Source organism: Falco punctatus (assembly GCF_963210335.1).
Source record: "Falco punctatus genome assembly, chromosome: 7".
Lineage (NCBI taxonomy): Eukaryota > Metazoa > Chordata > Aves > Falconiformes > Falconidae > Falco > Falco punctatus.
This window is the reverse complement of record NC_137587.1, coordinates 58,203,137-58,226,556: the sequence shown is the minus strand read 5'-3', so window position 1 is coordinate 58,226,556 and position 23,420 is coordinate 58,203,137. Positions and strand designations below refer to the sequence as shown.

At 42.7% G+C, this 23,420-nt stretch overlaps 1 protein-coding gene across 5 annotated transcripts in view; it reads left to right on the top strand.

Annotated features, from left to right (window-relative positions):
- Nucleotides 1-2,631: 2,631 nt before the first annotated feature.
- Nucleotides 2,632-23,420, top strand: part of FBN1 (fibrillin 1) — a 171,983-nt gene continuing 151,194 nt past the window's right edge. Inside the window, exons 1-2 of one of the 5 annotated variants that reach the window (XM_080394651.1) lie at nt 2,632-17,127; nt 17,568-17,839. In XM_080394651.1, the coding sequence (XP_080250777.1) occupies nt 17,670-17,839 (170 nt within the window). In that variant the 5' untranslated portion in view covers nt 2,632-17,127; nt 17,568-17,669. Of the gene's footprint in view, nt 17,128-17,228; nt 17,376-17,567; nt 17,840-23,420 lie in introns of those variants that run through there. The other 4 variants (XM_080394650.1, XM_080394648.1, XM_080394649.1 and 1 more) reach the window with 4 other exon arrangements.

The window sequence follows — 23,420 nt, the reverse complement described above, 5'->3', positions numbered from 1 at the left end:
TTGTCCTCTAAGCCCCACGTGGAGGCTTTTTTTTTTTTTTTTTTTTTTTTTTTTTCTTCCCCCCCAATGATGAGTGGCATTCTTCGGTTAGCTGAAACATTTTCCCCAATTGCACAAGGTAAAAAAAAAACAACACATTTATTCCTATGGGAGAGGTGTTTAAACCAATAAATCAGATTAATTCATTCCTTGGGCTAGTCCAGAAACCTTGCCCAGATGAAGAAAGCTGGCGTTTGTGGTGATAAACATGCAGCTGTCCTGTAGGCCACCCCTGGCTGTCCAGGCAGAGCAGCTGAGGGCCCATCATCTCACTGGTGTGGATGAAACTTGCTTTTCCAAGTAATCTTTCATTTGAAGTGGCTTCAAGTGCTTCTCCGTTTCCTCCCCAAAATGCCACGCTTGGTGCTAATGTGCAAACTGCTTTTAAAAGGTCTTCTAAAATGTAACTTTTTACAGGAGATCTGATTTTATTTCTGTCGCCTTGTTTGATGTTTTTTGTATGCATGACTCTTACTGTTATTTTTCTGTAGCTTTTAAAAAGTTTTCCTGGGTTTAAAAGCTCAGTGGTTTCGGTGCAGAACGAAATACTTGATCCTAGTCCTGCTAAAGCTTTGAACAGCTGATGATTTTTATGTATTTAATTTAGAAGCTGAGTTCCCACACTGATGAGGTGACATTTTCTCCGTTACCGACTGCTCTGGAGAAAGCCAAGGGTGCAGCAGATCCCAGCTACCAGGGGAATTTTCTTCAGCAGGCTCCATAGCTTGATAGAAAAGGTTCTCCTCTGGGTGTCCTTCTTGGGAGATGTTATGTAGATGGGGAAAAGAGGGGGGTGGGGGTGGTGGAAATCTTCGCAATCCCAGCTAGTAAAAGGGAGAATATTTAAATGTAGATAACAGGTACCCAACTAGATTTGGTTGCCGTTTCAGTCATGTCATATATCACATCATGGTACCAGGCAACGTCGGTGATCAAAATTGCAATGCATGGGAGGATGCGGATGTAGGCAGGCAGAGATTCGGTTAAATCCTTGCTCACCTAATGTTTATCATGTGTCTTACTGCACTGATCGCTCCAGAGCTGCCAAGGGGATTTTAATGAGAATTGACTGCACAGGCTGGAGGAAAGATCCATACCCAAACAGCAGCAATCATTCCCTGGTGAGTAAAGTTTGAGGAACAAGGAGATACTTAGCCCAAGAATCAATAACTAGTCGAAAGCATTCCTCAGCCCTCCTCCTAACGTCACTAGGAAAGAATGAAGCAGTAACAGGCTAGTATAGGGGGTGGCAGCTCCTGGAGTTGGACAGCTGACACCAGTCGGAAAGCAGGATGTAGTGTTGCAATACATGTGGTTGGACTTGTGTAGTTGAGCCAAGATTGTAACAGAGCCACTAAAGGAATCTCTTAAAATACGTTTGCCCTGTATTTTCACCCACTAGGTTTTACTGCTGAAAGAACGTACCTGTTTTATTCAAGAATTCATTATTTGCTGTTATGTCTTTTTGATTCAGATGATTCCTTGTTTTGATAACTGCATTTATGTTATAGGAGCCAGATCTAATTTTATTCTAGTGATGTTGCAGTTCGGCACTGTTCAGCTTAAATTTTGTTTAGCCACACCCCATCCCCAAAGTAGCAGAATGCAGTGGTACTCTTTTCCTTGCTGCATTTTTGGTTTTTGTATTTTCTTTAGCTGATCTGTCTTGCAGGTTTAGCGTGTCTGTACATTCCCGTTTAGAACAATCTCTTTGTAAAAATGCACCACTATTCCATACTAAAATAACAATACGATAGAAGCTATTTCCAAGGTGACTTTTTAATATTGTTTAAATGGTAATTAAAATTTACATTTTATGTACATCTTATAAGCATTTTATGCGCTATTAAATATATATATGATGTACAGAACAGGAATGCACAAGATTTGTCTAACTCATGCATGTTTTGAGTAATTGCTAGATTAATTATTGGTCTCAAATTCTAGTGCTTTAGCTTTCTCTTCAGTGTCCTCTTTCAGCTGGAATGGGCAACACCTGTAGCTATTAATGAAAAAAATTAAGAATAGCTCTTGCATGAGCTAGATTTAAATTCCCCCATTCTTTATTTTTGGTAGACATACATTCACATCTGAAACCTTGTCTCCTATCACAGCAAACTGCTGTGCACAAGAATAGTTATATGAGTGGAACTGAGGCTCTGAGAGGTTAGGTAGCACGTTCAGAAAGTTAGGAAGCCTGAACAGGGAATGAAAACCAGGTCTATTAAATCCTGGGCTAGTACTTTAACCACTAAATTACTAAATTACTCTTTTTTTTTTTTTTTCTTGATGGTTTTGCTGTGCTTTTACACTTCTTTGATTTGTTCTCTTTTCTGGTCTGGTTTATTCCCTTCTACTTTGTAAAAAAATCCTTTTGTCTTTATAGTGTTCCGTTTTCTTTTCCCTGGCTTTGCACTTAGCCTTTCTTTCCTCCTTCCACAATTTTAATCTTGGATTTTCCTTTGACTTTGCATGGACTCTTCTACTACCCCCACCCCAGTGTTTGAGCTTAATGTTATTTTTAAGGTGTGTGTGTGGTTCCCCCATTCTCTTGTTCAGCCTTTGCTGGTAGGAAAATGTATTTCTTCTCCAGAGTGACAGATACCATTTTTTTATTGTTATCTGATTCATCATACTCCATTATATTAATATTATGAATTATATTAATTACAGTTTATTAATATCAGAGGTCTTCTCCAGCTTTACCTTTCTAAAAAGGTCCTGCAGTCCATTTTCCTGCTGCAAGGCAGAATTGCATGTATTGATACTGGTCCTAATGGATGTTTGTCCAATGTGTTCAGAAAGATCTCCAACTACAAAGACTCTAGCTGCCCAGACAAATCCTTTCCAGCATTATCCTTACTGCTGGAAAAGTGCTTCCCCATTCCTTTTGTGTCTTACCTGAACTCTTTTGTTGCAGGTTAAGCTCATTACTGCTTCTCCAATGTACTAAGGATGTGGAATATGGATTTCTTTTATGTCATGCTTAAAATTGACTATTTTCCTCACCAGTTTTCTTTCATCTAAGTAACACCTTCTCTTTCAGAGTTTTTTTTTGCATAAGTCAGCTCTTAAGATGCACTGGTCTGTTGTTGCATGCCAATGTGGAAATAGTCCAAAGGACAGCAAATGGTAAAAAATGAGACCCAACAGTCTCGGTCCTACCATGCTTGGTAGGTTTCAGACTAGTTCAGCTGGTTGGTTGTTCTGCAGAATTAGTACAGTCTTTGCAGAACACCCGATCTGTGCCTGTGAAAGCCTTTGAAGACTTGCTGTGAGTAAATCCAACTTCCTAAGTGTAACCTGTGGATGTGCAACTAAGGAGATCGCTGGCTTGCTTGCATTCCTAGGCTTTCCTTAACACCTTTGGAATTTCATATCTCATTACACCCTTACCTCTTATTTTACTTCATAGTTGGTACTTTCCAGTGAAGTTTGGAGATCTACTTGCTCCTGTATAGTGTCCCTTTTCCTGTAAAAATCTCAAGCTGGGTATACTTCCCAGAAGTATTGAGATACACAGTCACATACATATATTTCAGCCATTCGTCCTTTTTTTTTTTTTTTTTTTTTTTCTTGTCAAAGCCATTCTTCTGCTGTTGGAACTCTGTTCTCATGTTTCCCTTTGTTCTGTGGGAGCTGCTAAGATTTCCCATTGAAATTTATTTTAAACGTTTGTTCTTTTGTGCAGATTAACTGCTCAGTCTTGTCTCCCACAGTGTGGATGGGTTACAATGGAGACGATGGTAACCTGGCAGGGATACAGGAGCACATTAATTGCAGCTGTAGTGAGATTTCGCCCAGTATTCTGATGCAGAGTACTTCACACTTCCAAATTAATCATGCTTCTCTCACTGTTCTTGTTGCTTGGGTAAATATTTCACTGTTGTGTAGACTTGGGCAGTGATCTATGTGAGAACCAAGTTTCTTGTTTTCCTTCCTCTTGTGCATGCTTACCTACCGAGCAAGCTTTTAAGCCCTCTGCCTTTTTCACACTTGATAAAATGACTCTGTTTCCATCATGTAGCATTGCTTCTTTATAAATCTGAATACAAGTAAAGAAATTCATGTCTATTGCCAAATGTTCTGGCTGAATGCCATCCCTGGTGTTCTGGCTTCATCCAGATGATGAATGTTCCCTGTCAGCCTGCAGCCTAGTGAGAGGGGACAATGGTACAGAAATACTGTAATTATCTAATCAGCTTTGCTTAGAATGTTAAGCAAATGCAATTCTTTAATACTCTGGTTTTACTATAGCTGTTAATTAACATGTGCAAATGCAATTTGTACAGCAAAACCAGGCGGAGGAATCATTCACTTCTAAGTTACTTTACTCCCCTCTAGTGGTCCTACACCATACGTGCTTTTATGTAACACTTCTCATCACAATAGATTTAAGGACGGTGTTAATTTTCTGTAAAAAACCGAAAGTGCTGGTAACTTCTCCTTCCTTCTGCTCATCTTCTCTTTCCAAAGAGAAACCGGTTCAGTGACTGGGATTCTTGCCAAGGTAACTCTCTAAATGAAACTGGGTTTTATACGTTGACCTTAATTAAAGGCCAAACCGCACCTACAGCTTTAAAATCAGTACATACACAAAAATCTTAAACCTGCGTACTAAATATTTATTTTCTGTGCCCTCGGACTGTTCGCAAGGGGTGTTAGTGTCAGTGTCACGGTGACTCAAACTGCAGCCAAGGCTGTAGAAACATCAGCAGAACCCAGTCACATCTGTAGTGCTGTTATATGTTTGTTCTGTAGGACATGCCAGTTTTGGTGCGTGTCTAACGCTGTTTGGGCCTGTGCAACTTGTGGGACATATGGAGACTGTCAAATGACTGGGTTCCTCCTTTAAGCTTGCCAGTTGGCCATTTTGTGTAGGATGTGGCTTCCACTATCTGGAAAACAGATGAAAACCTACAGGATCAGAATGGAAACTTCTCCTTTTCCAGTATTCCCCTGGTTCTTTGCTCAAGTTACTGATGTTGTAATCAACACTATACAGGTGTGCAGCACAGGCTTAATTTGGCAATAGTTAATGGGTAAGTTCTTGGCTAATTTTTTCATTGCTTCCTGGAGCCTGTATTTTAAAGGTTTTGAAATTACTTGTTAGTACAGTGTCCTTGGAGAAGATAGGGTACCTCATAAGATGCTTGTCTCCTTTCTTCTTTTTCTGCTCAGAGAGAGTATATTAAGAAAAATATAGATAGAGGATTCTCCTTTCAGAAGCTAGTTTCTCTTTTCAAACTACCCACTTGTAACTTTTCCATTTGCTTTTAGAATGCCTTAGACTAATATTCAGAAGAAAAGAATGGGGAATAAGAGGGGGTATAGAGTCAATAAAGAAAATGTTGACAATTTTCCATTTGAAAATACAGTTCTCTTCACAAAATTGTGTTTGTCTTCGCACTTAGTTATGGAAGAAAAATGGAAAGTTTCCAAGAATCAAAACATTTTAACACTATTTGAGTGGAACCTTTTGTTTTAAAATGAGTCTTCGTTTGTAAACTTTTGCAACTCTAAAAAGTCAAAATTGAAATGCAACAGTTTAGAAGATCCAAACCCGGCCTTTTTTCCGCATGATTTTTCTTTTGTGGAAAACTTAAGTATCTCAGTTTCCTTCCAAGCTGGAAGGAAACCAAATATAAAAAGTAAAATCCTTCATAAAACGTAACTCCTGTCTTCCTGCAGTACTCTTACAAGAGATTATTTGCCTGTGTCAGCAATGCATGTTATAATAGCCAATAGCTGGGGAAACTATTTCCTACGTTTCTCAAGATTGTTCCCTTTAGGTCATTAGCAGATAGTTCTAATAAACATGAGCTGAGCCAGTGGAGGCTTTGACTCCATTTATCATTGCGGATGTCTGAGCAGTCCCTGTGGGAAGTTGTGACCAATTTATCAGCCAGGGAGTTTAACTTGTTCTTAGCTCCTCTCTTGAACAGCAGTGCCAACAGTCAAACTAAATTAAAATCATGCCCAGGTACACCTGTAGGAAGCCGGTAAGATACGTAATACTGAAATGAAGTTATCTGTACAGCTGTAAAAAGCACACAAGCTGGTCAGCTGGTGCAGAAGTTTCTTCACTCAAATGTGAAGTTTACCCTAATGCTTACCCTGCCTTTGGGAGTGCGTGGGCCTGGGTAGGGAAGGATCCGCTGCTGCCTGGGGCATCCTGTCTGACACCTGGCAGCTCTGCGGGAGGGCCCGTCCCAGCCCTGCCACTCCATCACTGCAACGGGGGGCACTGGGACTTGATAGTTGAAACAAGCTGCCCTGCCTCCTTTGGTGGTGTTGCTATTACCCTTCTCTGTAGGCTCAGTTTGTTAGCTCTCTGCATCCAATCTGCGTAGTAGTCCCACAACCTTGCAGTTTCAGGCATGCGTATGCTCCAGTACCTTCCTCCAAGAACAGATGTAGTTATTTACCAGCTCTGCAGCTTAACATGTGAGTCAAAGTAGGACTTCTGGGTTCTTGTGCTTAGGAGAACGGGGAACTTGACCAGTGTGGATTCAGACTCAATGATTCTGGGTCTCAAAAACAGTGAAACACTGTGCCCCAGTAGAAGTATCGGAGAGGAAGTGATTGAATACATCCTAGTAAGAAGCTCATGATCTCTGTAACCCTGCTTGTCAGAGCACAGAATCATAGAGCGGTTGAGCTTGCCCAGGAGCCCTGGAGGTCATCTGGTCTGGCACTCCTGCGCAAGCAGGGCCACCTAGAGCCAGTTGCCCAGTGTTTTTAATATCTCCAGGGATGGAAACTCCACAGCCTCTACAACACAACCTGTTCCAGTGCTCAGTCGCCTTCAAAAATTTCTGTAACAGTTCAGTAAAGTCTCGTCTAGGCTAAGAACACACCCATTGGGTACATGTGAGGTAAGGCAGTGGGTGGTAAGTGGATGAGTTCCTACCACATCCACAGAATCACGGAAGGGCTGAGGCTGGTTTGACCATAAGCTGTTGTTCAGACCCCAGCAGCTTATGCCTTATTCCTACAGCTTCTGCCTTTTACGTCAGCATACTTCCTTCCCTTCAAGTATAATTTATGCTGTTCTCACATTTGGATGGGGAAAGCAGGGAGGGTGGGGAGGAAACAGTCGTGAGGAAAGATCTGCCGTTCCTTCAGCTCACAGTAGCAGCAGTGAAAAAGGAGAAAGTGAAAGAGGAGAAAGAAATGCATGATCATGTCAAGCAGTGTCCGTGGATTGCAGTACATGAATGACACTGGTACTGTAAAACACTGCTAGGTATGAGCTCTTCATTTCTGTTGGGAAGCTCACTGTTGTTACTACCAGAAACAATAATATGACTAATAAGAAATATTTGCTAAAATCCCTAATAATGGGAAAACCCCCTCCCCCTTATAATTATTCTCATCCCTTTTTGTAGTTTCGGAAGTATGAAAGTGTTGACAAGGAAAACAGGTCTTAAAAATGACTATGCAAGTGGTCATGTCTAAAAGCTGTTAAGATCTCATTATGGCAAATGAAATTCTGGGGTCATCCTAGATACGGACTACTTACTGCCTTGCTGTCAGAGTGTCTTTCCGTGGCTTGCCTAGACCTGGTGTGGAGTCGCAGTGGCTAATTGTCTGGAGCTTGCTAGTTAGTCCTGTTAGTATTGTGCAATAGGGCCACAGTCTCACCTGAGGTTTCTGAGAGCTTCTGGAATGTGAACAACCTTATAAATTCAATCACTACGCTGCCTGCTGAATGCTTTCTTGCAGAAGTGCTGGCAACTGTGGAACATATTTTGCTGATCATCTGAAGAACAGCAACTTCTACACCTGGCAGCTGTCAGAGTTTTCTTGAAACAAGGCTGTCTGCTGATAGCTCAGGGGTAGGGCTGAGCAGTGCAGACTCAGATAGGTTTATAGCTGGGATTTGCAGATTAACACACTGTTGTACATCTTCCTGGGCTAAATCCCACCTGCGTTCTGCATAAGTGGAAGAAATTCCTCAGATTTTCTTTCCACTCTGGTCCTTCAGTCACAGTTAACAAAACGCAGAATTTAGTTCCAAATGCATTAGAAGAGCTCTCTTCTCCAGTGTGAGGTCTGATTAAGCACAGGGCTAACCTTTCCCATTGTGGGATATGTGGCATAAATGATAATATTTTCTTTAAAATATTTAATTTGTATTTCCACTCCCTGCCTTTTTTTTCCCCCCTTGCAAATGATTTTATACTGGTTTTTGAGCGTAGGAAGAGGAAGGGCAGCTTGTGAAACAAACCTGTCAAAGCAGGGCAAGTAGCTACCAGGGCTGCTTAAATCAATTTACCCTTAAAATGCAGTTTATTGTACCACTGGACAGGAGGGAGAGAAACAGAAACCAAACAAAAAAAAACCCGCGGGAAAGGCTAAGAAGAGTTCAAATGCCGAGATGCCCTAGAAAAAAGCAACCTTTTCCAGGATTCCATGGGGAATGACTATTGTCAGCACATGCATATCGGTGATCCACTGAACTGATATAATGGTGCAGTTTTTGTAACACATTTAGCTCTGAATTTGTCACCATTGAACATGTGTATTAGAGCATGATATCTATGTGAATTCTAAAGACTTCTTTTTTACAAGTTGTAGTAAATTCAGAAAGTGGTCATTTCTTGTTTTACACAACACTGCCAAGATTTCCCTTTGTATTTTAACTGTGCAGGACTGAATAATTAGTCAGCAAGATTGCACAGACTGGTTGCTGTTTTGCTGTTTGTGACAAAAACTCAAGCAGGTAAAGAGCCCCGTGTATGGACCAAAGAATGCAGAGGATTCCGTATTTTGAAAAGGAGAAAAGACTTTGTAGCCAGTTATATAGAAGGCATTGTTTCCACTTCTCCATAGTGCACTAGAATCCACGTAATGTGGTGTTTTCAGAAACTTCAGTGCTGTAGCTCAGCTTAACTGATGGAATAGCATTCACCACGCTGAAGTCAGGGCATGCTCTAAAGTCCACAGAACTAAGTGGAAGGGAAAAAAATTATCTCAGGCTTTGGACTAGGCTTGTAGTGCCAAAGGAAGTTTCTCCAGATCATTGCAGTGCAGGGAAACTCTGTTTTCCCAATAGTTTATCATAAAATGCGTCCAGGCTGGAGCCTCTGAAAGATTTCCTTATCTTTAAAAGGCAGCATGAATCTCCTTATTTACATCACCCGCTGCTTCATCCATAAAATTAGACTTCCGTCCTTTAACTGACAAACAGGATTGGGAAAAGTCAGCCTTACTATATATCCATATATCTATAGATAGATAGATAGAGATGTCCTTTTTCCCAAGCATCTCCTGCCCATGAGTATTTTTCCTTGGCTCTCGCTTACGGGTGTCAGATGACATTTCCTCTGCCGACTGTGTGCCTGTTCGACCTCTATTCTTATTCATCTGAAGTTATGTGGTATTATTTTTTTTTTTTTTTTGGTATTGAAAGGAGTTGACAGAGCTAAAACAGTGTTCAACATTTTTATTTAAAATTTGTAAAGTGTCAGAATCTGTCCCTTTAAAAAAGAAATGTAGCAGACCAATCTCTTCTGAACTCCACCCCGTTCATCACAGTAATAGCAATTTTGGGTGGATCTGGGGCTGATAATTTGCAAACCATTAGGGATGTTTTAGAGGCAATATTTTTATGTTTTTTAAAAAAGGTTTAAAGATATTTTGTTAAAATGTTAGAATTGCTTCCTCTGTTTAAACTGTAATCTGAATAATTTGTACTAGAAACACTGGTAAAAGTTACCCACGTTTCCTCCAGTCTCTTCTCATTCCCACTTTGAGCCACAATATTTGGAATCTATTGCAACTTCCTACTCAAATGGCTTCTTTAATTTAATTTGGTTACTTGTAGAGTGAATATGTTTTTGAATTAACTGCAATTATTTCCTGTTTCCTTATAAAGAAAGGCAACCTGATTATTTGCGGTATATAGATGCTTTACAGCTATTTATTTTAGGACGCAATCAGCGTGCTGTGAGTTGAGCCAATACATAAATGAGAAAGGACTAATAATGAAACAAAATAATCTTAAAAGTTAATAGGAAATCTTCTGTTGACTTCTGTGGACTTAATGTACCTAAGTAACGATACTGGAAGTGCAAGATGCAATATGTTAAAGATGTATGCATTATTAAATGGATCATGTGCTATCCAGTGTGGTGTATCAAAGACCTTGCATCTGATGGGCGTTTTGAGGCGATGAAGACTGGCTGCTGAAACGTATGAATCTGATGAAACACCACCCCAGTGATTCTCAGTAAGTAAATTTTAATACTTTCAACAGATGGAGGGGAATCTCCAAAGGATTATATACCCAGTAAGAAATCACAGCCTCTAGATGAGATTATCTCATTGATTTACTGGTATCTAGAAAACCTGAGGAAATGAAGTCAGCCTTTGGGAAGTTACTGGATAAAGGAAAGTGCTGTTCAGAGCCTCGTCGCTGTTGAACGTGAGTCAGCACTGCGCCCTTGCAGCGAAGGTGGCCAGCTGCGCGTGGGGCTGTGTCAGTGGGAGCGTACCCAGGCGGTGGAGGGAAGTGATTCTTTCTCTCCTTTGGTACTTGAGAAACTGCATCCAGCTCTGGACACTCTGGTACGAGCTCCCCCCTCACCTCTAAACCCAAAAAACGGATGACACCTAAAGCAAGCCTGACAGAGAGCTGACGGGATGGTCAGGGGCTAAAGCAACGCTCTGTGAGGAGAGAGCTCATTCCAACGTGAGCAGCAAAGGTTAAGGAAGATGTTGTTGCTGTCTTCTGGGTACAGAGGAGAAGGAGCCTGACTTTTCTGGGTGGTGAGCAGTGGTATGATGAGGCATGGGCACAAATTCTAAGAGAAACTCCTACTAATTACTAAGCAAAATGAACCACAATGAAGGTTGTAGAACAATGGAGTAGGTTACTCCAGAAAAGTGGGGTGTCCACACTTGGTGGAGATACTCAGAACTCAGCTGGATAGGGCCTGAGCAGCCTACTCTTATGTTGGTCCTGCTCTGAGCAGGGGACTTCGGACCAAATGACCTCCACAAGTCTTTTCCAACTGAAATTCATCATTGATTCTATGAGAGCCATATGCAATGCTCTCATCATGTTATTTCTCAAAGGAAGGGCCTTGCAAATGGAATGTGGTGGGTTCAGAGTCTAATCCCTGGTCTCTTATTACCTATTTTATTATTTCAACTGCATCATGGGGTAACTCCCTATCAACCGAGACATCTCATAGCTAGAGGAACACTGGGATGGAAAACAGAGGCAGAGACACCCAATCCCTTGCTGACACAATGTTTGAAGGAATGTAGGGCCTGATTCAGCTGTCTTTGTTCGAGTCAGTAGGGAGCTCTGCATAAATGAGCTACAAGAAGAGGCTCCTAGTTACTGATTTCCACCCACTTGGAATGTATTAATCCTAATAAAAAGCTATATCCGTTTTGCTCAATGTGTTAGCCTGAAAATTCACCCAGCAGTTGGCATTTCATGCTAAGCCATGAAATTTGTTTCACTTCACTTCTGAGTTTACAGGTGGGATTTAAGAGGTCATCTGGGACAAACGTCAGATTGAGGAAACTCGGCTTGCAACTGTTACTCTGGCAGAGTTCCCGTTAAATTTGACAGGGTTATAGCTGACAGAAAATGGTAGTATATCTATTTCCTTTTCTTGTACTAAGGCTGGATTAATATTTTTTTCTTTTTAAATCAAAGAAACAATTGCTATTTTTCAACTTTAGTTTTTCTAGCTAGACACATAGAATCAAATGTGTCTATGTATGTATTGTATTAGACTGGGATTTAAAAAAAATAATCCATTCCACTGTACTGTAGTTGTATTTCTCTTCAACATTAGGCTTACAAAAATAGGTTGTGCTTCCCCATCCTGGAGGACAGAATAGAAGTCATAGGATTTCTTCAGGTTATTTTTTTCTTTAGGTCTGCAATGAGTAATCTTGTATGTCTTCAGTAAATGGAAACGTAACAGTTTCACTCTTGCTAGGTAAGGATTGATTTACAATGAGACCTAGTGAAAAGAAAATAGCTCTGAATGTGATACAGAACTTTCCTAAAAATGGTACTGAGAAGGGGGTGTCTGAATTAGGGCACCTCTTGAGTTTCCTCGTGCTTTCTTTGCCACTGGTACTGAAGAATGGAAGTGGTTTAAAGGATTAAGAATACCTTTTTCCTTCAGATTTTATTAAGAAAAATCCAATTATTGTTTGACTTCTACAGTTTTTGGTGGTATGATATCAAAATTTGCCTTGTTCTGGTAAATTAAAGGAATTGTTTTGTTTAAAACAACATAAACTTTGTGCTAAAACTATTCCATACAGGGGTAAGTAAGAGACGTGTTCTGAATTTCTATAAAATGTGATAAGTTTATGGTCATCTAGGACAAACTGAGAGAAAATACTGGAATTTCCTCCGAAGCATATAGGCCCCTAATGTCTGAGCCAAGAGAGATCTTCTTTTAATTCTTATAATATTACAGAAATGTTACCCCAACACTTTGCACAGTATCACAGATTATGGAATTATATGCTAATGTAGGCTGGATTTCCTCCTCCATCATTATAAACTCTGTTGACAGATGAAAACTTATAAAACCATTTGTAAAAATGAGGTAAAAGACTTAAGTGAAATCTGTCCTCTAAAAGCTATCGTTCCTGGATTTCATAGCTAGTTGTCACAGTTTATCTGACCAAACAGCATTAAGAACAATAGGTGATGTTTGCTTTATTTTGAGTTACCTACATTTTTTTTATTTTTTATTTTTCAGATTTAAACCAGTTATTGGTTGTCTGGATGTAATTACTGTTTGTGCTTGTAATGTACTTAAAAAAATACACACATCAAAACTTTCCCACACTATTTGTTTTCATTGGCATAATCAAGACTTTCTTAATAAAGAAATATGCAAGATGGACATACTTATTTTTGCTCACTTGGTTGGAGTAAATTTACAGATCAAACCCCACAATTATTGCAAAAGTTCATACAAATTGAAATAAAAAAAAAATGACATGAAACGAATGAAATGAACTCCCAACTCCATCACAGTACTTCCAGTGATAAGATTATTTTTTTTCTTCTCAACAGTTCAAAACGATTTCTCTAAAATATGAGAATTCTCATAAGCATCCTACAGGAGGAAAGGAAGGAATGCCTGCATAAGATGAAGAAGCCTGGCTTGGTAAAGGCCAGGAAAGAGGGAGACCGGTACTTTGCATCACTGCTGTTGAACACAAAGATCATCAGCACTGAAAACTTCAATGTTTTTATGAAAATCGAATAGCAGGACAAACAGGTATTTCTCTGACAATCAGTTAAATTTCAAGAATTTAGCCACTGTATAAAATGATTTATGTAGATGATGTCGATATGCACAGGGAGGTGCACTAAAACATAGCTAGCTAGGAGCAAGGTTTTGCTAGAGGAATGTACTGGACTTGATTTAGAGCATGTGCATGTGTAGTTATGTAAATATTTAGGATCACTGCTTCCAAGCTGATACCTAACTGCAAAAGGTTGTCTATGTCTTCTCTATTATTCCCTGATACAATCAATCTACCTGTAATTATCCTCCCCTGATTTTGGGCCCTGCCACCACCACCTATGCCATCTACATCCTCCAAGATACAGCTGTAAGATCATCAAAATCATCTGGAAGAATCAGCATTGTGGGGAAAAAATAGTTGTTTACATGTTAAGGCAAATTCTGCTGTGCATGTAGCAGGGATGTTACATGCCTTGTTCTTGGCGTCTTTTGTTTCTGGGTTGAATTCCCAGGTTTGATCAAATATCACTGAGCTGCTGGATCTCTGTTAATCTAAGAGTCCATCTTTTTGCTTGTCACCGGAGACTGTGATGGGCTGGATCACCAGAGTTGCTTCTTTGTATTTTTTTTTCTTGAGTGAAACTTCTGAGTGGATGACAAGTGTTTTGGAGGCCACGTAGGAATCTGTTTGTCTAGATGTTCTTCAGAGTCCAAATGTTTGCAAAGGCTCAAGTGGCTGTGGGAAAGTGTGTGGATGGCCCTTAGTAGCAGCTCTGTTCAGCAGCAGAGAGCAGAAGTTGTTTTAAGCCTTTTGCTTGTGACAGTGTATTTTTCTAGTGGTTTGAGAACCCAGGTGGGCCGCCTTCTGAAGTTGTCAACAATTTAAGTACTTCCAATATATAAGCATATTCTTTAAAATGACACACCAGAAGTTGATGATGTGCTACATATTTCACCAGATTAATTAAGAGACAGCCCACATATCATATAACATTACTTCATATAGTGTAATCTGCATTTCTGCAACCATGCAAGATACCAAATAATACATCATAAAATGTCCTAGAAGATATGAGAAAATCATCCCATTGACCTGTGACACAGACTAGATATTTTTCTGGTAGGTCATCCAGAAAATTAAAGCAGTTGAAACAGAAAATGTTGAAACTGAAAGAATGTTTGAGTAAATAGTAACCCAGAATTCCTTTCATAACTCACTTTCGTTTACTGGTAAATTCTATCTTCGCATTACAAACATAATTAGTAAATATCTGACAACATTTTTTTTGCAGTGGTTTAGTTTAAACATATTTACCTTCTATATTCATGAAATAAATGTTCAGGTTTTGCTGTACACATAGATGAGGGTGAAGGAAGAGAACTGTACATCAATGTACTGCATGCCCTGGCTTTCTTAATAGCAGGGACAGTTACTACCACCTTTATTCTGGTCTGCCTTCTTTTTTAAGCAAATTTTAATTTGCTTCTGCCAAAGAAATACAAAATCCTTTACACAATGCTATATTGTTGCTTCAATAAGCATAGGCATAAACCCCCCAAACCCTTTGCTTATATGGCAGACAAACAAGAAAAACTTGGAAAAATCAAATTCCTATTTATCCATCTGGATTGTAGCAGGAGAATCAACATACAGCATCTATTGAAACCCCTAATTTCTACTTCTGTGGTGCAAACTGCATGCAGAATTACAGTTAATTCCCTTGATTTATGTTGTACAAGTTACAAAACAGTGATACAAAGTTTGGGTTGCTACTGTCTTGGGCCTTGTTCAGACACACTGAAAAGCCATGCTCTGAATCCCATTACTACTTTCTTGTGCCAGTATCTTGTAGTATTTCACTGCACATCTACATTTTACCTGTATATTAAGTGTCCATCTGACAGTGTTCATGTTAAACTGTTGAACAATGATTTTGGAATAATCAGAATCAAATGACTGTTTTGTAATTTGCGGAATCCACCACTTTTCTTGATGGTAAAAATCAGCCAAAATGATTAGAATGTTGTTATTGTGGTGAGCATGCACAAATACAGCATTTCCTCTACTAGTTTAAATACTTGTATGTACGTTTAGAAGGATAATTCATATTCATATGCGTGATATAAAAACTACTCTAAACTGATTCCAATTATATATTTCAAATAGCATCTATCACATTTTGTGTCGCCATTACATTTCAGCTGTAAACAGAGATTGGTGCTAGGAAATCTTAGGTGGTACTTCTTTTTTTCCTAATTCAGTATTAGTGGTATGTGATACACCATGCATTTATCTTTGGCCAGGGGTGGTTCAGCAGCTGCTCTGGGTGAGTGGTCAGCAGCTTGCTTATGGAATTGTGCAGCTGAGCTTTCGCAGCATCAGTTCAATAATACAGAACCATTCCCTGTCAGTACCTGCCTGAAACTAACAAAACCCAAAAATACCTGCGAATTAAGAAATCCAGTATTTCTGCCAAAATACTTGTGGGGAGCAGCAGAATGCATAAATGATAAGATCATGGAAACATCATAGAATCACAGAATGGTTTGAGTTGGAAGGGTCCTTAAAGACCATCTAGTTTCACCCCACCCCACCCTCCCCGCCACGGGCACGGACCCCTCCCACCAGCCCAGGTTGCTCCCAGCCCCGTCCAGCCTGGCCTTGGGCACTGCCAGGGATGGGGCATCCACAGCTGCTCTGGGCAGCCTGGGACAGCGCCTCGCCGCCCTCATGAAGAAGAGTTTACTTTTAGTGTAATAGGTTTGCTTTGTTTGGTTCTGTATTTTCTGTGTATGTTGAAGTGGGACACTCACTGAAGTGTATAATCTGGGTTTGAATTTTTAACTACTAACTGTCCTCCCCCCACCCTGAATCATTTTGGTGTTACAACTTTCTACCTTTCAAAGGGTGCTAGTGGTTTGCTGCTCTGCAGGATTTCTAGATCAACCCAAAAGCCTAAGTAAAAACTGCAGGGTTGGGTTTTTTTGTTTTGTTTTGTTAGGGTTTTTTTCCTTGATAAGGATGAAGGATCCATTTGTTCTGGAGGTGGCCGTAGAGATGTAGGAGGATGTACGGAAGAGCTCGTGCTATCCTAGTTGCTGGAAAGCGCGTTATCCATTCTGCAGCAGCCTCCAAGGTAAAGCCAACGTCGTTGCAGCTTTTCCTTATAAGGGATACGGATACCATTATTTCTTTTTCTTAAGCCACTGCATAGATGCAAAATGCTGCACCTCTAGGGCATATGCATATCTTTAGACGGAGGCACAAGCGTCCGCTTCCTTCAGTCCCCCCCCGCCCTGTGTTACGCACTTACTGCGCTGCCCCGCACCAAGACTCGCTCGGGTGCCGGCGCTGCTGCGCGGGGTGCGCCGGGGAGCCGCGGGGTGCGCGGAGCGGCAGCGCTACCGGGCCGCGGCTTCCCCCGCCGCCGGGGGAGGCGGCAGAGCCCCGTCCTACCGGGCAGGACCGCAGGCTGCCCGCGGCCCCCGGGCAGCCGCTCGGGGCAGAGCATCCCTGCGGCCCCGCGCCCGCCGCCCGCCGCAGGTGACCCGCCGCGGGGCTGCCCAGGGGCCTCCCGCCGCGGTGGCCGCCGAGCGCCCCGGGAGCCCCCCGGGTGGCGGTTCGGGGGTGGGGGGACATTTTTAGTCCCCTCTCTCTCGCGAGAAAGTGGTGCGCGGGCGATACTTGAAGAGGAGGGGGGGGAGAGAGGAGGGGAAAAAGGAGGAGGAGGAGGAGGAGGGAGGGGGCAGCTGGAGCCGCAGCTGGAGCAGCGGTGGGTGCAGCGGCCGCAGCTGGAACAGCAGCGGGAACGGCAGCCGGCGGCGGCGGCGGCTCCAGCGGGTGCGCGCCCCTCGCAGCGGGCTTCCCCCGGGGCGGGCGGGCTGGGCGCGGGGCTCCCTGCCACGGCGCGCCCGGCCGGGCACCGCGCTCCGCCCGCCGCGGCTCGCCCGGTGCCCGGCTCGGGCGGCCGGGGGAGGGTGCGTGCCCGGGGGGCGCTTCCAGCCCCGGAGCGGCTCCGGGAGCGGTGGCGGCGGCCGCGGGCTGCCCGCGGCGGTGCGGGAGCCCCCGCGGATGCCGTTGGAGGGAAGGTAGAGTCGGCGCGGCTGCGGGCAGCCCCTCGCCATCCCCCGCGGCCGCCGCCTCCCGCGGGCGGGCGAGCGCCGGGCTGGCCGGGGGCCGACGGCGCCGGGGCGCGGGGGCAGGCGGCGGGGGGCGCGGGGCGGCCGCGCCCGCTTTTCCTCGGTCCCTAACACCCCCCCTCCCCTTCTCTCTCCTCGCAGCGCCTCGGAGAGGCCGGTCGGAGACAGGGCGGCGGGGACCGGCGGACTTCGGCGGCGGAGAGGAGGCGGCGGCCGCTCGCAGCCCGGAGCTCGGGGGACGCGATGTGGCGGGGGCGGCTGCTGGGGATCGCCCTGGGAGTTGCCGTGCTGTGGGCGTCCCAGGCGGGCGCCGCCGCCGCCGGGCACGCCGAGGGGGTGAGCGCCAAGGAGAGCCGGGCCAGCCGGGCCAAGAGGCGAGGGCAGGGCGGCGGCGGGCACGACGCGCTCAAAGGGTAGGTGCGGGCCGGGCCCCCGGGGCGCCGCGGCGGGGTGCGGGAGCCGGCGCGGGTCTGGCGGCGGCGGCATCCCTGCGCCCGTATCCATTGTCCCTTGGCGGTGGGCGCTGGCGGGGGTGGGGGAGCCCCCCCGGGGGCTGCCCCTGCCGAGGGCGGGGGGGGCCGGGGGGTGGTGGGCGCCGCCCGCAGCATCCCGGGGCGCGGAGCCTGGCCGCCCTGCCGGCCCCCCGCTGCCCGCGGGCGCGGTGCCGGTCCCCGGCGCGCTGTAGCCGCGCCTCGCCCTCGGGTGGGTGATGCTTCGCGGGGACGAGCCGCAGCAGCTCGGAGGCTGCTAATTTAGCTTCTAGGAGAGACGTAGATAAAGGCACACGGCGGGCTTGCGCATTCCTCCCGCGTCCCGTACTTCTGCTTTGCATAAAGTAGAATAGCGATGGGGCCCGGAGACCACAGCATGCCCTTTTCATTAGCTGTCCTCTTTCATCTCCACCTTAAACCTTTCGCGATGTGCATCTTCTCGTGTGCTCAAGCAGACTGGCTTTGCTTGCCTGCGGTTTCTTGTGACCTGGGCATGGCACAGACAGAGGGAAGAATAGGGACCATTTTTTGGTATCAGAGCTATCTAGTGCTAGTATGAGTGAACCTAAGCGTACAGGAATTTAAAATAGTCATGGTGCACGCTTAGCAGAGTGGGTTTTCAAAGGGTAAATCTTTGTCAGGCAAACTGTTTCCCCAGTTCTAATGGAACACCTTTCCAATGAAAAACAGTTAAGTCAGCTGAAAGGCATTGCGTGTGTGCACTGTTGAAAACTTGGTTCACTGTAGAGGTGAAAAGCTTGCAATATTGGAAGAAAAAAAAAGAGGTATCCGTTTTCAGGTGTTCTAGTGCACCTTTTCAGCAGAGGGCAAACATAGCAAAAATTATATAGAGATAGTTATGTTTCAGTAAGGGATGCAGGCTGTTTTCTTTTCCCGGTTTCCTCAAAAAGGAGCTATTACAGCTTTATTCTTAGAGGCCTTGATGAATATTAGTTTCTTGCTAATTGCCTCATATTTGTGTAGTGTATAGTATGTATTTATATTCAGATTTGCACTCTTGGCTTTTTTTAATGCTTACTTCATTGGAAAAGGTTTATGATTTTAGGTCCCCGTGCTGCAAAAATGGATGCAAGTTATTGCTATTGTTTTTCAAGGCTCTGATTTTGTAGGGTGAGACTTTCTTCTTTCATTTCCTTATACCTTGTCACAAGAGAAACAGTTGGACAAAGTAGATCCTTCCTGTGGCAAAACCTTGGAGGCTAGGAGGACGTATAGTCAAGTTTGTAGAACTAATTGCGAGCAATGAAAGGTGATAAGGAAAAATATTTATTAGAAAGTGCCTTTATTCTTCAGAATGCTTTAAAAAGCTTTCTCATGATAGAACTCTGAGTTAGCATCAAACTGACAAACACCGTTTTCTGATCAGTGGGACAGAATATGCCATCTAGCACACATGTGCTGACTTGAGGGACTTGGTGAATGTTAACTGTTACTCTAAAACTGCTGTTTAGACAGTAATAATAGTGCATCAAGAGATGACACTTCAAGTGTTAACTATTTTTGGAATCTAAAATGGGTGAGGGTGAGTATTTAGTTTTATGAGTGGGGTTTTTTGTTAAACGGAAGCCTTCCATATCTTATGTACTTTGCAATGATTCTTTTATTGCACATTATGAGTTACTTAGCTACTTAGCAATCTGCAAATGTAGAGGTAATGGCAATATCAGTTTTAGGTATTTTATATCTAGTCAGTTGTTTGGAATATTACTAATCTGAATGAATGCCCTTGGGAAATGAGTTCTTGACAAGGATACAGTTATTTGCCAGATGATCTGAGATACAGTAAAGACAAAAATCATTAGTCGGGTTGCTTGTTAGACCTTTTTCTGTAACTCTCATTTGAGGCTGAGTGTTGAGTTCCCAAATTACTTGGAAGAGATTGTTAACACACAGTCATCTTGATCATTGTTGGCTGAATCCTGCTGGGTATTTCCAGTTTAGAAATTGTGAGCGCTTCCTTAGGTGTGGTACTGTACTGTACAGTATGAATAAAAAGAATTGTCATTTTAACAGACAAGGTTGGAACTAATTCTTTGGAAAGCCAGATGGAAAACATATTTTGAATGTATAGGAACCGTATATGTATTAGACAAGGAGAATTCATTGTTACTGAAGGACTAAAACACTAAAAATGTGGTTTTACAAGAAGACATACTATTTTTTAAATGTGTTCATCAGTACAAATACATTTGGGAATCTGAGAGTTGTAATACAAGTCATAACAGATGCTGGGAAACTATTTTCATGTTATTGTAGTTGACTAAGACTTTTTTTTTCTTTTTGCAATGAACTTTTTGCTCTGATGGTAGGAGCATGGGGATACATTTTTAGAGAAACCCTTTTACATCTAGATATTTTGTTTGTTTGATTATGATTATTGAAAGTCTTTTAGGGTTTAAAAGTGTTGAGCTTAGGCTCTGTGTGAATACTGGTCTTGTATGTTTAAAATGAAGAAGCCTAAGGTCTGTTTCAATTCTCATGTTTTTTCCCACTTACCATTTTTTACTGCAAGCTGTTGTTCACAGGAGATGTTTGCTTTCGTCCTTGTGACCTTTGCCTCATTGTTTATGCCAGTGAGCTGTCTGAACATACAACGTGATTCTAGAAGTATATTTTAACTTTAATAATTATAAATTCTGTGGAAATGCCTCTTATGCACCCATTTTAAGACTTTAAGCTTGCTTCTCATGTAGTTTAAATTGGTCCAGCAATGAAGGCATTAGCGGTGAAGTCCTTGTAATGCTATCTGGTTTTGGTCTAAGGTGATGTATGTTTTTGTGCTGGTGCCTCTAAATGATCAGAAAGCAATCAGGATAAAGGCAGTAATTATTTCAAAATACAATTAGATTCTCTATCCATGGAAATTTTTTGGAATCTATTGTGATTCAGCAAGTTAAAATAATAAGCTGTTACTTAAATATACTTTTATCCTCTGGATCCCCTAAACATGACTCTAATTAAGATGCTAATTACATGTATTTGTGTGAAAATGGTGTAATTTCTTTGTTTTTATTAAGTTGAATGATAGTGAATATTGCAGAACGGAATAGCTGGCTCAAAAATGATTCCTAAAACTCTTGGATTAAAGCTGTTCAACAGGGGATTGAGTTTTTTTGGACCAATTTCTTTTGGTCATCGCAAATGAAGTCCACAGGTTTACCGATACGCTTAATTGAGTAAACTCAGTTAGGTTTGACACTTTTTATGGATCACTGCTCCCTGAAATAAAATAAATCTTATAAATCTATAACATAATTCTAGTATTCAACTATATAATTAAGGCTTCTGGTTTTTGTTTTAAACCAATATTTACCACTAAAAGTCTGCTGAAGAAAAGCAGACTTTCCGTACCAGTAAATATAGGTTTATACTGAAAAACCACAAACATTTTTCTTACAACTTTTGGCCTGCACACCTGTGGCCAGCTGCTGGTGCCACACCTTGTCAGTGTCACTGTGAGCAGGAGGCAGCCCGAGTAATTGGGAATAAATATCTTTATTCAAAATACCTGCAAATTTCTGGAATACCTGGTATGCTAGAGCACTTAGCTGGCTTCCAGGCGGCATGGCTGAGCTCCTTCCAGGCCTCTGCCATGACGGGGTAAAGCCTGTATGGAGGATGAAGAACTTTTATGCCGGTGCATCCTAATGTAAAACCTGAAGCCCTCGGCAACTGCATGCAGCATTGAGATTCTGCACCTCTGTGAATTTATTTGTCAGTTGTTGTGATACTTCTATTTTGTTATTACGTTATCCTTGGATATCCAGTTCTAGAGTGAAATGAGTTTATAGATCTTGGCGCTGTGTCTCGTGTACATGTTTCCCTTCTTCCTGTAGGACTGTATGATGCGATACGATGTAGGTGTGACTTTCTCTGGGGAGCAGGATGTGTGTGGATGAGGAGCCGGGAGAGCAGACAGAACCAAGCAAGAAGCCAGTACCGAATCTATTCTGTGGCTGGCGATAGCTGCTATTAACACTTGCTGAGGGGCTAATATTTGAAGAGGGAATAACGTTGTTTTCAGTTCTGATTGTATAGGTGTCTTCCCCTGGTTGCCACAATAGGTTTTAATTACATTTTGGGATATACTAGTTTAAATACTATATGGAAATTTTTGAATGCATTTAAGGAAAGCTGTCTGACCAACAGTGTGCCCTGGGTTGCTTTATCCAGAGCTAGTAGCAATGTAGAGCTTGCGTGCTAGCATTCTTTAGCTGGAAGAAAACCGGCAAAAAGTAAATGATCTTCAGGCCTACGTGGTCCTTGTACTCCCCACTTAGACATCTAAATCTTGGTGTGATGGTGTCACTCGGACACCATCTCTTTAAAAGGCATGGCCTTAATCCCAGTCCTGGTTTATGAGGATAGACTTCTGGGCCTGCATAGTTCATAGTGCAGAATTAGGATTCAATTAATTTTGGGCATGCCAGTGAACAACCATCCTATGGTTAAAACCTTTGGTGGGTACTGCTGTGGTCTCCCTTTCACTAGTGAGTGTCTTGGGCACGTGTGATACTTAGCCAGTCTTCCCCTCTGCCATCTTTTCTCGTATTATATTGTAGCCAGACACAAACGGTTTTGAAATGCCATGTGTCTGTTGTTTGAAATTTGAATCGGACCACCACCTCCCCTAAAACACATTGGAGAAATGCTTCTTCCCCATTCAATAATGGTAAGTCACAAATAGAGCAGAGGAGAAAGGCTACAATAAACAGTATAGCAACATTCTTGATGTACTGTATGAAACATGATTGTTTTGGAAATACTGTAAAATTGTCTCGGGGGACTCAGATGAAGCAGGTTTGCTGTCACCAAGCGCCACTTTGCCAAGGTGATACATTGAAGATCAGGAGGGCAGGATTGGATGTAATTATTTTCTTTTCTTCCCCTCTTTTATTTACTTCTTTAGTTTTATTTATTTATGTATTTATTTTGGTCTGCATCGCTCTTAGCTGTGTCAGGTTGGCCTCTTATGCTGACCCAGACGCTGCAGAACAAGTTACAGCTGGCCTGTGGTGGGTTTCTACTTGGTATAGAGCGAGTAGAGTTTCATATTGGGTTTGCCACTTTCTGTCCCATCACAGGAAGGTGCCTTGCTGCTCTCCATCCTGAGGGTTCCTATGTAAGGCTGATTTTGGCTATGACTTAATTGCTTGGCAGGTTAGAAACAGATGTATGCTACAGCTCTTACTCAGAAAACAAGAGATGCCATGGATTGCTCTTTGTTTCTTCCCTTGTATTCTAGGTAATACGTTTCTTCCATGGATTTGTGATGGAATTATCTAATCTTTTGTGCAGTGTTGCCTTTCTGGAGACTTTCTGATCTCAATTTGTTGGTGTTTAAATAAAACTTTATCAAGGGGGGATGGGTGGTGTTCAGTCTTTAGAAACTGGAGGCTTAAAGGGTTGTGGGGAAGTACAGCATCTGTAGAGAGTGTGTCTGGTGGCAGCAGGATTCAGTAATTTGCAGTTTGCAGTGCAG